The sequence below is a fragment of the Prionailurus viverrinus genome, chromosome C1 (assembly GCF_022837055.1).
Source record: "Prionailurus viverrinus isolate Anna chromosome C1, UM_Priviv_1.0, whole genome shotgun sequence".
Classification (NCBI taxonomy): domain Eukaryota; kingdom Metazoa; phylum Chordata; class Mammalia; order Carnivora; family Felidae; genus Prionailurus; species Prionailurus viverrinus.
Window position 1 is genome coordinate 193,977,716 of NC_062568.1, and position 11,982 is coordinate 193,989,697.

The window sequence follows — 11,982 nt, forward strand, 5'->3', positions numbered from 1 at the left end:
GCCTACAAATAGGCATGTGTAACATGTAAGTGTGCATGTTTGCAAGTCTGTATACATGTGACTATATTTGTGTGCTTAGGTGAGGTGTGTTTGGATGTACATGTGTAAGTGGTTTCTGTGTATCTGGCAGGTACATTTATATACGTGTAACATGTTTGCACACGTACTGGGTTTGTTCATGAATGTACTTGGGTATATGCAAATACATGCATTTGTGTAAAAAAGCAGAGTGAATTCTATCCATTCACATGACTGGGGAGTGTATGTAAATGTGTGTGCAGGGAAGGTTTCATGTGACTGTGTACACATGAATCATAGGGGTGCCCTCCCAAGGGAATATGATGTCAGTGTTCACCTAAGCTCTGGCTCCAGCCAGGCACTGGGCTCATAGCACCCCCACCCCACCCCCGCACTCTATTCCCCAGACCCATCCTGCTTGGCCAATTTGCAGCCTCTCGCTCCCAGCTCCAGAGAAGGCCTGCAGCAAAGTCAAGGGGCTGGTGGCCAATTAGCGAGGGGGTTAATCAGGGATCTGGGGACCCCCGGGGGGCGGGAAGCTGAAGGCAGGCATTGGGGTTGGCAGGAGCACTTGCTGCCTGTCATGGGGGTGGGGGAGGGGGGAGATAAGGAGAGGAGGCAGAGCCAGCCTACTGGCTGGAAACAGGGTCTGCCTGTGAATTCATGATTGCTGAGCACCGATAGCAGCGGGGAGCCTGTGTGACACTGTGTGCAAAAGGACATATATGCATGCATTCAAGTCCTTGAATGTGGTCCTATATGCAAATGTGTGTACCTGACCAGATACCATCTGTATATACATGTGCAGTTTTGTGTCTGTATATATGTGGGTGTGCAGTGGTGTGCAGATGGGTATGCAAGCATGTCTGGATCCTCGTGCACATGTGTATACAGGGGTAAGTCTGTGTGTATACTCTGTGTGAAGGCATGTACATACACTGAAGTAGGTATATCTGCCTGCAAATGTGCACGTGAAGTCGATTAGCATGTGTGCAGTGATATATCTGTGTGCACACTGTGTGTGTACCAGTGTGCAAATACATCTGGGTGTACACGCATGTCTGGATGTATGTGCATATGTGTGTTTGGCCAGGGGCCTGGACCCCCCCATGTGTGCCTGTGTGTGCCCATGTGTGTGTACTCATAGGTCTGCATGTATAACAGGCCTCAGCATGTAGGAAGCTAGGGAACGTGGGGCTGGCGGGCTCCGGGCTCCGGGCTCCAGGAGAGAATCTGACAGACGATGAGACTTGCCACAGCCCCCAGCCCCGGGAGCCTGTTTTCCAGCCCGTGGAAGCTGTGAGCCCGTGAACTCATCTTATATTAATAGCTGCTGTCTCCTCACTTATTGCAGGGAGAGGCGGTCATGGCCCCAGCGGGGGCTCAGCACTCAGGGCTCCTCCCCTCCCCCACACAGGACCTGGGAAGAAGAGGAGGAGAGATGGGCCTTAGGGCCTATCCAAGCAGGAAGGCAGGGCTCTAGACCCCAGCCCTTACCTCCCCCCAATCCTGGGGACTCCCCCTTCTGCTGCCTAGGTCACCCTCCCAAGCCTCTGTGGTAGGGTGGGATCAGGCACCAGGTTGGAAAAGTGTCAGGGGCTTGGAGACACCCCCAAAAAACAAACAGGTACACACATACACACATACAGCCAGGCATGCAGTGCTGAGCAGCTCCAGGCTGAGTACCAGATGAATTGAGGCTGAAAGAGACATAGAAGGCTTCATTCTGAGAGGACAGGCATGTCCCTTCTCTCAGGGACCCTCAGTTGCAAGGGGACACACAGCCCTGCCTTCGGGGGGCCCCCATGCTGACAAGAGGTCAAGCTCTATAATGTTTACTCGAGAAGTGTGGCAAGGTATGTTGCATAAAGCACATCTTCACGGCCATAGGAGGACTTAGCCAAGGAGGCTTCCTGGGAGGAAGCACAGGGTGGGGGTACAGAGAGGACCTCAGCTGTATCTACAGAATCCCTGGAAGAAGGAGAAGCCAGCCAGTTCCACCTCACACACAGGCTGCAACCCAAGGGGCAGATTCAGATATCCCTCAGGGTGGGCCCAGAGCCCAAGGCAGAGACACCCCAGCTGCAGGCGCCCAGAAATGCCTCAGATCCACCACACAACCACACCCGGATAAACCGAGGAGGACCCCCGGCACGGGGCGCCCCCAGGCCCTCCCAGACAAAAAGGCTTAGGCTCTGCTGAGCCCCGGATACCGAAGCTGGGAAGGGGAGGCCAAAGGCTGAGTCTGCCCAGAATAGTATGGGCACCTGGTCTCCTTCTGGTCTCCCCTGGCGGGGCTCCTTGGACATGGGAGAGGCAGTAAGGAGGCCCTTCTACACATTGCCCACTCCAGAGGTCTGGGGGGAGTCTGGGGACCCCCAACTTCTCCTCAGCCTGGGGAAAGGGTTCCCTGCCGCAGTTTCTTTGCTTGCCCTTTCTGAGTTGCTCTTGAAACTCACTCCCTTACCCAGGAAAACAAACAGATTTGGAGTCAAATGGACCTGGGTTCAAATCCCAGTTCAACTCTTTACTATGTGACTTTGAGCAGATCAAATGTCCCCTTCAGTGAGGCCTTTTTTGGGAGCCCTTGTTTACAGAGTACCTGTACTCCCTGTGGCCCCCTTTCCTACTTTATTTTTCTCTGCAGATTATTCACTCTCTGACATTGCCAAATCTTAAATTTGTCTCCTTATTACTATCTCCCCGAGCTGAAATTCAAGTTGTCCATAAGGACAGCAGTGAATGAATGAGAGCCTCTACTCTCAGAGCCTCAACTACCTCTTTTGTAAGATGGGAAGAGAGCCATCGCCGAAAAGGCCATGGTGATGTGTGAAATGTTTGCACCAAAGCTTGGCATGGGGGAGGTGTTTGCTCAGTGGGGGTCTTTTTCCGGGGACCTTCCAGGAAGGTGGGGAAGGAAAGACTCCACCTGACCTGACGGGACCTCCCTGCTTTGTATTTGCACTGGAGCTGGGTCTGCCCTCCACCAGCTCTGACCCAGCCCCTGTTGGCATGTCCACTCCCCTTGGAGTCCTGTGGCCACTATGGGGAAGGAGCCTTGAATACTTGGCGAGAGAGCTCTGGCCAGAGAAATGGAGAAAGACCTGAGTCCTAGCCTGGAGCAGCTGTGTGGGTTTGAGCAAGTGGTTGTTCTTCTCCAGGCCTCAGTCTCCCCATCTGTACAATGGAGGGGTGTGCTCCGAGGGTCCCATCTCTAGGCTTTGCCTACCTGTGAGGCCTGGGAGGCTGAGAAGCTTCACCAGTCAAGAGCTTCCTCTTTAGCCACACTCCCAAAAACTTGCTCCTGCCCTTGCCTGGTGAACATACTCTTTCTGGTTCCCAAACACCCACGCTCAGGGTCCTGCACACTTAGGTCGTCAAATGCACACAAGGGTACATGCGCACATTTACCATCACTCTCCTTTGGATAGGAAAGAAGCTCTTTCAGCTCCAGAATGACCGTATTCCATCCAACCTCCTCCCAAATGTGGCCTCTGGCCCCGAGAATGAACCCCAATACAACCAGGCTCGGGAAGGAAGGAGATGAGAGGCTGTTGGCCAATAGAGCACACAGATTGTGGAAATGGATGTTCCCTTGGGCCAGTCAGCAGCCCTCCCTCAGCCTCGGTTTTCTCATCTGTAAAATGGAGAAGGGATTACCTGTGCCACGGGATGCTTGTTTGGCGTAAATGTGGTAACATATGTAGTGTGCTGGCACCGTGCCTAGCACACAGTAAACACCCACAATTCGGAGCTGTTATTAAGGAAATGGACATGCTTTGAGCATCTACTTCATGCTAAAGCTCCAAACAAAAGCTAACCTGGGCATCCTCGACCCAGGAAGGGTCTAGCACCCTGGTTCCTGTCCCCAGGATAAGATGGGGGTCTTTGCTTGGCAATGCCCTGGTCTGAGCAGAGGAGTGAGGCCCATCAGATCCTCTAAAGGGGTGGGGATGTCACCTGAGAGCCACACGCCGCTCTGGGTCTCCAGCTCCCCAGATCCCTCAACAGGCTCCCAGGCTTGGCCTAACCCTCCCATTCGGGGCTCACCCCACATCAGCCCCACTCCACCCTCTTCACACATACAGACAGAAACATTTATCACAAAATCATTCTTTATTGAGGGATGGGTCAGGGATGGCATTAGGGAAGCACTGGAGGCCATACCCCGGTTGGCAGAGGAATCAGGTGTTGGCTCACACCCTGCCTCCTCTAGGGCACCGCAGGGTGGGGCTTGGCCCCCAGGTCCTGGCTGTGGCGCTGGACGCCAGGCTGCAGTGGAGGTGGGGCCGCGCGGTCCGGTCCGGGCAGCCTGGCCGGGCTGCAGTTTCCCCCAAACGGCCACCAGAGGGCAGCCGGCCCCCAGCGCAGAGGACTTCTCGGTTGCTCAGGTGATGGCTTCTTAAAAAAATAAAAAACCAGAGGCTGGTGTGTTCTCCCAGCAAACCCGAGAGGGGCGGGCCTGGGGAGAAGGCTCTGGTTTCTATGATCTCTTTGATAAAAAATAAGCAAAAATAATAACAAAATACGTGGTTTCTCTTTCTCCCTTTTCCCCCTCTAGGAACTGAGGTCAGCAATGGGGGTCTGGGGACTGGGGATACCCTGGTATGGCCTGGATTTCAAGGTGTAGGTCTCTTGTTTTCCCCTTACCACCCATAAATAAATTCATAAATAAATAAGTAAATAAATAAATTATAAATAGATACTCTTTTTGTATGTGCACGTATATAGAGATACATCTTTCTTTCTCCTATCTAGGCAACTGAGTGACTAACCTCTCTGACTCTTTAGCTCAGAAATTCAAAAGTAAAGTGACATGATTAAGGTCAAGGGAGGGGGAAGATCAGGGACTTGGAGTGGCGCTGTAAAACCCCCAGCAGCATCCTGGAACTCCAAGCCAGCTGGGCTGTTTCTGAGTGGAACCCTGGCCACCTGAACATTCGAGAACCATGGAGCCAGCTGGGCCCTGTAGGGATCTGAACAGAATCCTGTGAAACACCCAATGTCCTAGAACTCCAGAACCAGCTGGGTCTTCGGGGTGTGGAGCTGGGGGGGGGGGGGGTTGGAACAAAGCCCTGGAGGACCTAACATTCTGGAATTCTGTAGTGATCAGGGCTGAAGGGTCACCAAGATATGACTAGACATCACTGGGGGAACGGGATCGGAAGGGGATCTTGGAAGAGGAACAACAGCAGCAGATGGCCCACAGCACCTTCTGCACGTCCTGGTTGCGGAAGGCGTAGATGATGGGGTTGATCATGGAGTTATAGGTCGCAGGGAGCAGGGTGAGATAGGTGTAGAGGGGTGGGGAATGGGCATCGCCCAGCAGGCAGTAGACAGTGAAGGGCAGCCAACAGGCAGCAAAGGCGCCAAGCACCACGGCCAGTGTGGCGATGCCTTTTCGGGTGGCCACGTAGTGGGAGGTGGGCAGCAGATGCCGCTGGAGGGCAATCTGCTGGGCATGGCGGCAGACGATGCGGCAGATCTGGGCATAGAGCTGCAACATGATGCCAAACACCATGAAGAAGGCAATGGCCAGGACCACCAGATGGTTCTTGGAGAGTGGATATACCACGCCACAGGTGGCCTGGGCATCCAGACAGTTCCAGGCCAGCACAGGCAGCAGCCCCAGACCCAGGGCGCCCCCCCACACTAGGGCCAGCATCACATAAGTCCGAGTCACCGTTGTCTCTGAATAGTAGGTGAGGGCATTGTACAGAGAAAGGTAGCGATCGACGGTGATGGCGAGTAGGCCGCCGACACTGGCGGTGAAGGCCATCGCCAGCACGCCAACCAGCACCAGGCTCATCTCCGCAGAGCCAATGCAGAACACAGCAGCAAAGTGCAGGACCAGGCCCAGGCCTGCCAGCAGGTCGGCCACGGCCAGGCTGCCCACCAGCAGGAACATGGGGGCGCGGAAGGTGGGAGTGCCCACAATGATGGCCACCACCAGCGCATTCTCACAGGACACCAGGGTGCCTGAGATGCACAGCACCACATCCCAGGCCTTGGGTGAGGGTAGCGGTGCGCCTGGGCCTGTGGGCCCCTCTGCTGAGCCCACGCTGCTCACATTCACGTTTCCTGAGCCAGCAGAGAGCCAGGCCAGGGGGCTGCCTGCACCCCACATCATGGTACCTGTAGGAGAAAGGCCCTGTGAGAAGTTGGCTGCACCCGGTGCTGGGTGAAGGGGTCTGGAGGGGATGAGGTGCCACTCAGGATACATTGTAAGAGTATCTCAGAATACCTGGCTGGGTCCCAGTGCCTTGTCCCCCAGTCATGCCCCAGGGCTCCTTCCAGGATACCTTTGTCTCCCCCACATACACACCCCCAGGCCAGCAGGTCTCCAGCAGACCCCAGGCCTGGGTCTTTTCACTCTCCCTTCCAAACCCCTGGGTCCTGCAGGCCTCTTTCTCCCACGTGTGCGACCAGAGAAGAACCAGATGAAGGACTACCATTAGTGGATGGGGGCCCATAGGATCCAGAAGATGCGAGGTAGGCCCAGGACTGGGGAAGGGAAACATCTCTAGACTGAGGGGAGCTCTACTTCCTCCGGATCAGGATGACGCTCAGTTTCTGAGGCTCACCAGACCCCTCACGATTCTCTGGACTGCCAGTCCCAGGCTCCGCCCCCAGGGAATGCGCCGTGAAGCTCCTGCCAGCCCCCACTCTCCACTCCTGGGGTATCACCACCTAGGAACTCAGCCCCACCTCCGACATACACCGGCCCAGACTTCTGTCCCCGCCAGACCTCTATTTCTTCCTGAATCTCAGGATCTTTGGAACAGACACCCTCTGCTGGAGGCCTGGATCCCTGAGTCAGACCCCTCCTTCTGCCCGGACACCTGGATCTTGGACCTGACTCCACATCCTGTCCGTAAGTCTGGATCCCTAAGTCAGGCACCTCCTCCTGCTCGGACGCCTGGGTGCCTGCCCCAGATGCCTCCTGCCGGTCCCATCGGCCCAATCTCATAGGACCAGCAGTCCCTTCAAGGGCCTCGGGGCCTTGGAGGAGTGCGCACCCCGCGCGGGGTCACCCAGCTGACGGCTCTCAGCACCCGGACGCTGGGTCCCCGCCTGCTACCCCAGATTCTGGGCGCCGGGTCTCGACCTCCGACCTCGGCCAGCCGCTGGGAGCCTGTCCGCGGACCCAGTGCCCCAGCATCCTGCGTGCCCTTCCGGACGCCTGGTGCCCGCGCGGGGCCCCCTACTCACCTCTCGGGACTCGGCGTGGCCGGGCCGCGGGGAAGCTCTGCTCGGGTCCGGGCGGCGCAGGGTGTGCGCGGACCGGGAGAAGCCCCCGCGGCCGCGGGAGAAGCGGCGTGAGTCACCCCGCCCCGACCCGCCCCCGGCCACCGGTTCGGTGACGTAAGTGGCCCAGCCGGCCAATGGGTGCGTCGCGCTGGGGCGCAGCGCGCGTCGCGCGGCATAGTAATGAGGCCTCGCACCGCCCGCTCCCCCATTCATAAAAAGCGACCGTGGCCGCGGCCCCGCCCCCCTCCCCAATCGGCCCGCGCTGTCCTTGACGCGGCGCCCTCTGCGGGCCGGGGTTTCAGGGGGCGCTGGTGGGAGAGCCTCGGAGCAGTCGCAGGGAGGCTGCGGGGAATATGTAGGAAAAGCAGAAAGGGGCCCCGGAAAGGCTGTGGGGTGATGGGACCCTCAGGTGGTAGAGACGGACGGGATTCGGGTGACGGAGACCGAGGGATGAGGCTGAATGGGCGTCCTCGGCGAGGATGACGGGGGTTGCCAAGATGATGGGGCCCTGAGGTGATGGTGACAGCAGCGCGAGGGAGCAGGGAAGTGGGTGGCGGTGACAGTATGAGCATGGTGACAGGATCTTGGGGATGGTGGCCATGGGGCCACGGTGCCATAGAAAGGGAAGCCCCCAGGGCAACCAGAGCAGGGTCAGGTGACTGACATGATGGGGCTCAGGGATCCCAGGGTGTCAGAGGCGGTGGTGAGGGCAATGTCCAGATGATAGGACTTGGGGTCACCATGACCCTGTCACAAGTGTTGAGGTACTGAGGTGACAAAACAACGAGAAGAGGGTTGTAAGGTCCTGGAATGAAGATACCAGGTGACTGTGGTGAATGAGCCCCAGGGTGAGAGGGACAGGGTACTCGGTCTAGGCGGACAGTGACCAGGCAAGTGAGTTGCTCTCAGGGCAGGTCCTCGTGATGCTGGGGCTGGGATAAGGAGTTGGGTGACGTCACTCATGTCAGTCCAATAGCGCCCTCCCAGCACGGGAGAGGTGGGCCTGGCAAGATTTCAAACCCTGAATTATTTATTCAGGGATCTGGAAAGCCAGCAGGGGTGGGGGGTGGGGGGCACTTCCCCGAAGCAGCAGGAGAAGGGGAGCCGGGAAGAACTTGGAAGCAGAAAACCGGGCAGCTCAGTCCCCTGAGCAGGCCCCTCTTGACCTCCCACCTTAGGCATCCTGGCAGGGTGGGGGGTATGGAGAAGGGGCTCCGTCTTCCCCGCCCCTGCCTGTCCTTTGTCCCGGGGACATACACTCCCCCCAGCTGACTTTTCCAGATGTGCCAGATGTGCCCAGGGGGAGAGGAACTGGCCACTTCTCCTTCCTCTGTCTCTAGCTTTGGTCCTCAGTGCAACCATCCGGGCCTGTGGGGTGGGGGTGGAGGGCAGGGATCAGGTTAGGGGTTAAGGAATCGAGAGGGGTTCAGATCCCAGACCCCACCGACTTCTTCCCTCAACACGACACCCCTGTAGTTGTTGGGGGAGGGGGTGACAGGCCAGTGGCAGGGTAGAGGGAAGAGGAGAAGGTAGGAGCTGGGGAAGATGAGGCGGTTCAGGTTGGGTGTGGCGAGTTGGGGGTGGAGATGGTCAAATCCCAATTCCTCCATTTCCTGTGTGACTTTGGGTGAGCTTCCTAGGCCCATTGTGCCTGTTTTGTCATCTGTGAGATGGGGATAATGTTAGTGTCTACCTCAGGATTGTTGGGAGGGCCTGGTGCCATATCAGCACTGGCTGTGTGGGCTGCCAATTGTATACCTGGCAGGAGGAGGACGCCTGGGAGGCACAGATGTGCAGGTAATAATTGAGGTTCTAGGGGTAGATGATACCACACAGGGGAGGGAGCGGAGAGTGAGGAAAAAAGCCCCAGGGAACATGGCCGCTGAGGGCACAGACTGTGGATGAGTGTGTCCTTGCCAATTTCCTCCCTCTCCCTAGAACCCCTTCACTTCCTTCAGGACTTTGCCTTCAAGTCACTTCTTCTGAAGCAGGCTTCCCTGACATCTGTCCTCGATTACCCCTCCCCCCATCACTCTCTCCCCCACTTTCCTTGATTTCTTATTTTTCAGAGCACTAACCCCTCCTTACATTATCTGTTTATGCACGTAGCTTCTTTTTTACTACGGGTCACCCCCACCAGAATGTAAGCTTCATGAAGGTAGAGACTTTGTTCTGTTCTGGGCTGAGAACAGAACCTGGCTATATAGTAGGCGTTCAACAAACACTTGTTGATTGGATGGTTAAAGTAAAAAGCAGCATCTAGAGAGAGAGGAGAATAATGATAGGCACACTGTCAAGAGAGTGGGGTCGCCATCGAGAGAGAATACAGGGCCATCAGTCCCCCAGACCTCAGGTATCTGCTCTCTCCCCCATCAGAGCTGGGTCCCAACAACCACCCAGCTGGCCTCAGGGATGCGTAAAGGTGGCTGGGAGGTAGGCAGGAAAGAGTGGCATGAGGGACTGTCTTCTGTCATTCTCAGTAGCAGTTATGGTTCTTTATTAAAATTTTTTTTCATAAATAAACATTAAAAAAAGATGGGGCGGCTGGGTACCTCAGTCAGTTATGCTTCCAACTCTTGATTTCGATTCAGGTCATGATCTCATGGGTTCATGAGATGGAGCTTTGGGCTCTGCGCTGACATCGCAGAGTCTGCTTGGGATTCTCTCTCTCCCTCTTTCTCTCTGCTCCTCCCTGCTCACTCACGTGAACGCATTCTCTCTCTCTCTCTCTCTCTCTCTCTCTCTCAATAAGTAGAGGTGCCTAGGTGGCTCAGTCGGTTAAGCATCCAACTCTTGATTTCGGCTCCGGTCATGATCTCACGTTTTGTGGGTTCGAGCCCCACCCACATCAGGCTGTGCACTGACAGTGTGGGACCTGCCTCAGATTCTCTGTCTCCCCTCCCTCCCTGCCCCTCCCCAACTTGTGCATGCGCTCTTTCAAGATAAACATTTAAAAAAACAAAACAAAAAAAATGTTCATAGCTTATTAATCCTCTCATGAAAAGTTTGCACAATCACCACAGATAGTCATGGCAGAATCTTTACTTCTTCTGTTTGTCTACACCAACATTGGCCTGTGTGGAGACCTGACTTTCTTCATTCTGTTCTCCTGTGCCATTCGCTCTTTTCTTGAGGTCTTTTTCTTCTCATGCGGCCCACGTTCTGCAAGGCTCTCTTTGGGTTCATTTTTCTTTGCATAATCCAGGGAATTGTAAATCAGGCCCAAGCCAGTTGTGCCACCACCAAAGTGGGTTCTGACTCAAAATATAAAGATGACAGCTGGTGTGGTCTTGTACAGTTTGGCTAGTTTTTCTCAAAGTTCTGTCTTAGGTACTGTTGCCTTCTCAGGGCAAAGAACATCAGTGACCATGCTTCCACTGAAGTAGCTGGTTGGTTAGAAAGCCCTGATCCATAGAGTTACAGTGTCGTTCAAGATGGAAGTCGGTCCTCAGGCAGCCAGGAAAGAGAAGAGGGCAGTGATATTTCTAGTCATGAGAAACCCCAGAGACTCAAGCAAAGTTATGGATTTTCACATGGGCACTCTCTCCACGCTCCAAACTGCCCTATATCAATGGCACGATGGAGGCCAACACTGCCAACTGGGTCTCTCTTCTCTAAAGGGCTACCATGCGTCCCCTCCTCTTCTTTCCTCCTTATGCCCTCTGCCATACCTCCTTGCTTCCTTCCCACCGCTGATACCCTGTCCAGTCCTTCCCAGCTACCAGGTGCCAGACTAGATCGAAGGGCTTACAACAACCCTGCGTCCCCATTTCACAGTTGAAGTCTAAAGAAGCTGAAGGACTTGCCCCAAATCACAGAGTAGATGGCAGAGCTGGGATCTGAAGCCAGTGTATGCGTAGCCAAATCCACTGTGCCTTCCATTCTATCCTAAACATCACTGTCTCCCCTGAAGCAGCGGGGAGTGAAATTTAACCAGGGCTGACAACACCTGCAGTTCCCCAGGTGACCACCAGATGGCCGTGAGCGCTCGCCTCCAGGTAAGACTTCTTCCTTTACCATTCTCTCCCCAATCAGGGGAATCCCATGGACCTAGGCTCTCATTGGCGGTGGGTGTGTGGCCGAGGCACAGATAATATTCACACAAGCTCCGTGTCCAAGCCCCAAGAATCTGGGCATCATCAGCGCACACATTCTTAGCACAGACCCATTTGTTCATTCAGCCAGTATTCACTGAAAATTCCCTGGGCTTCGAGTGGGTGCTATGGACAGAGAGATGATCTGGCCACATCCCTGCATGTTATTTCTCTCTCTGTAAAAAAAAAAAAAAAATTATTTTGTAAGTAAACTCCATGCCACACATGGGGCTCAAACTCACAACACTGAGATCAACACATCCTCTACCACCTGAGCCAAACCGGCACCCCCACATCCCTGCATTTTCAACATGCAATAAATAGTTATTGAGCATTGTGCTATTTTCCAGGCATGGTTCTAGGCCCAGGGGATACAGCAATGAACAAAAATCCTTGGCTTCTTCACAGAGCTTCCATTCTGATGGGGGAAAGATGCACCATCTATAAGTAGACACTTAACATGATATTAACTAGGGGGTCCTTGAGGGTCTCACAGACCAGAAGGACAGACTAACATGTACACAGTCACAACACGATACCATATGGTTACTTAATAAACACCTACTTTGCTGGGATGAGCACTGGCTGATGTATGGAAACCAATTGGACAATAACTTTC

The 11,982-nt window shown here is 54.9% G+C and overlaps 1 protein-coding gene across 1 annotated transcript; it reads right to left on the reverse strand.

The window, feature by feature from the left end:
- Positions 1 to 5,115: 5,115 nt before the first annotated feature.
- GPR3 (G protein-coupled receptor 3) lies at positions 5,116 to 11,266 on the reverse strand. Its single transcript, XM_047873776.1, has 2 exons — positions 11,219 to 11,266; positions 5,116 to 6,153 (listed from the first exon to the last, which is right to left on the reverse strand). Exon 2 carries the CDS (start codon positions 6,146 to 6,148, stop codon positions 5,156 to 5,158), a length of 993 nt encoding a protein of 330 aa, XP_047729732.1. The 5' UTR covers positions 6,149 to 6,153; positions 11,219 to 11,266; the 3' UTR covers positions 5,116 to 5,155.
- Positions 11,267 to 11,982: the final 716 nt, after the last annotated feature.

What these genes read in the sequence shown, in the direction of transcription:
- GPR3 (XM_047873776.1), bottom strand. Translation starts at nt 6,148, where the DNA reads ATGATGTGGGGTGCAGGCAGCCCCCTGGCCTGGCTCTCTGCTGGCTCA.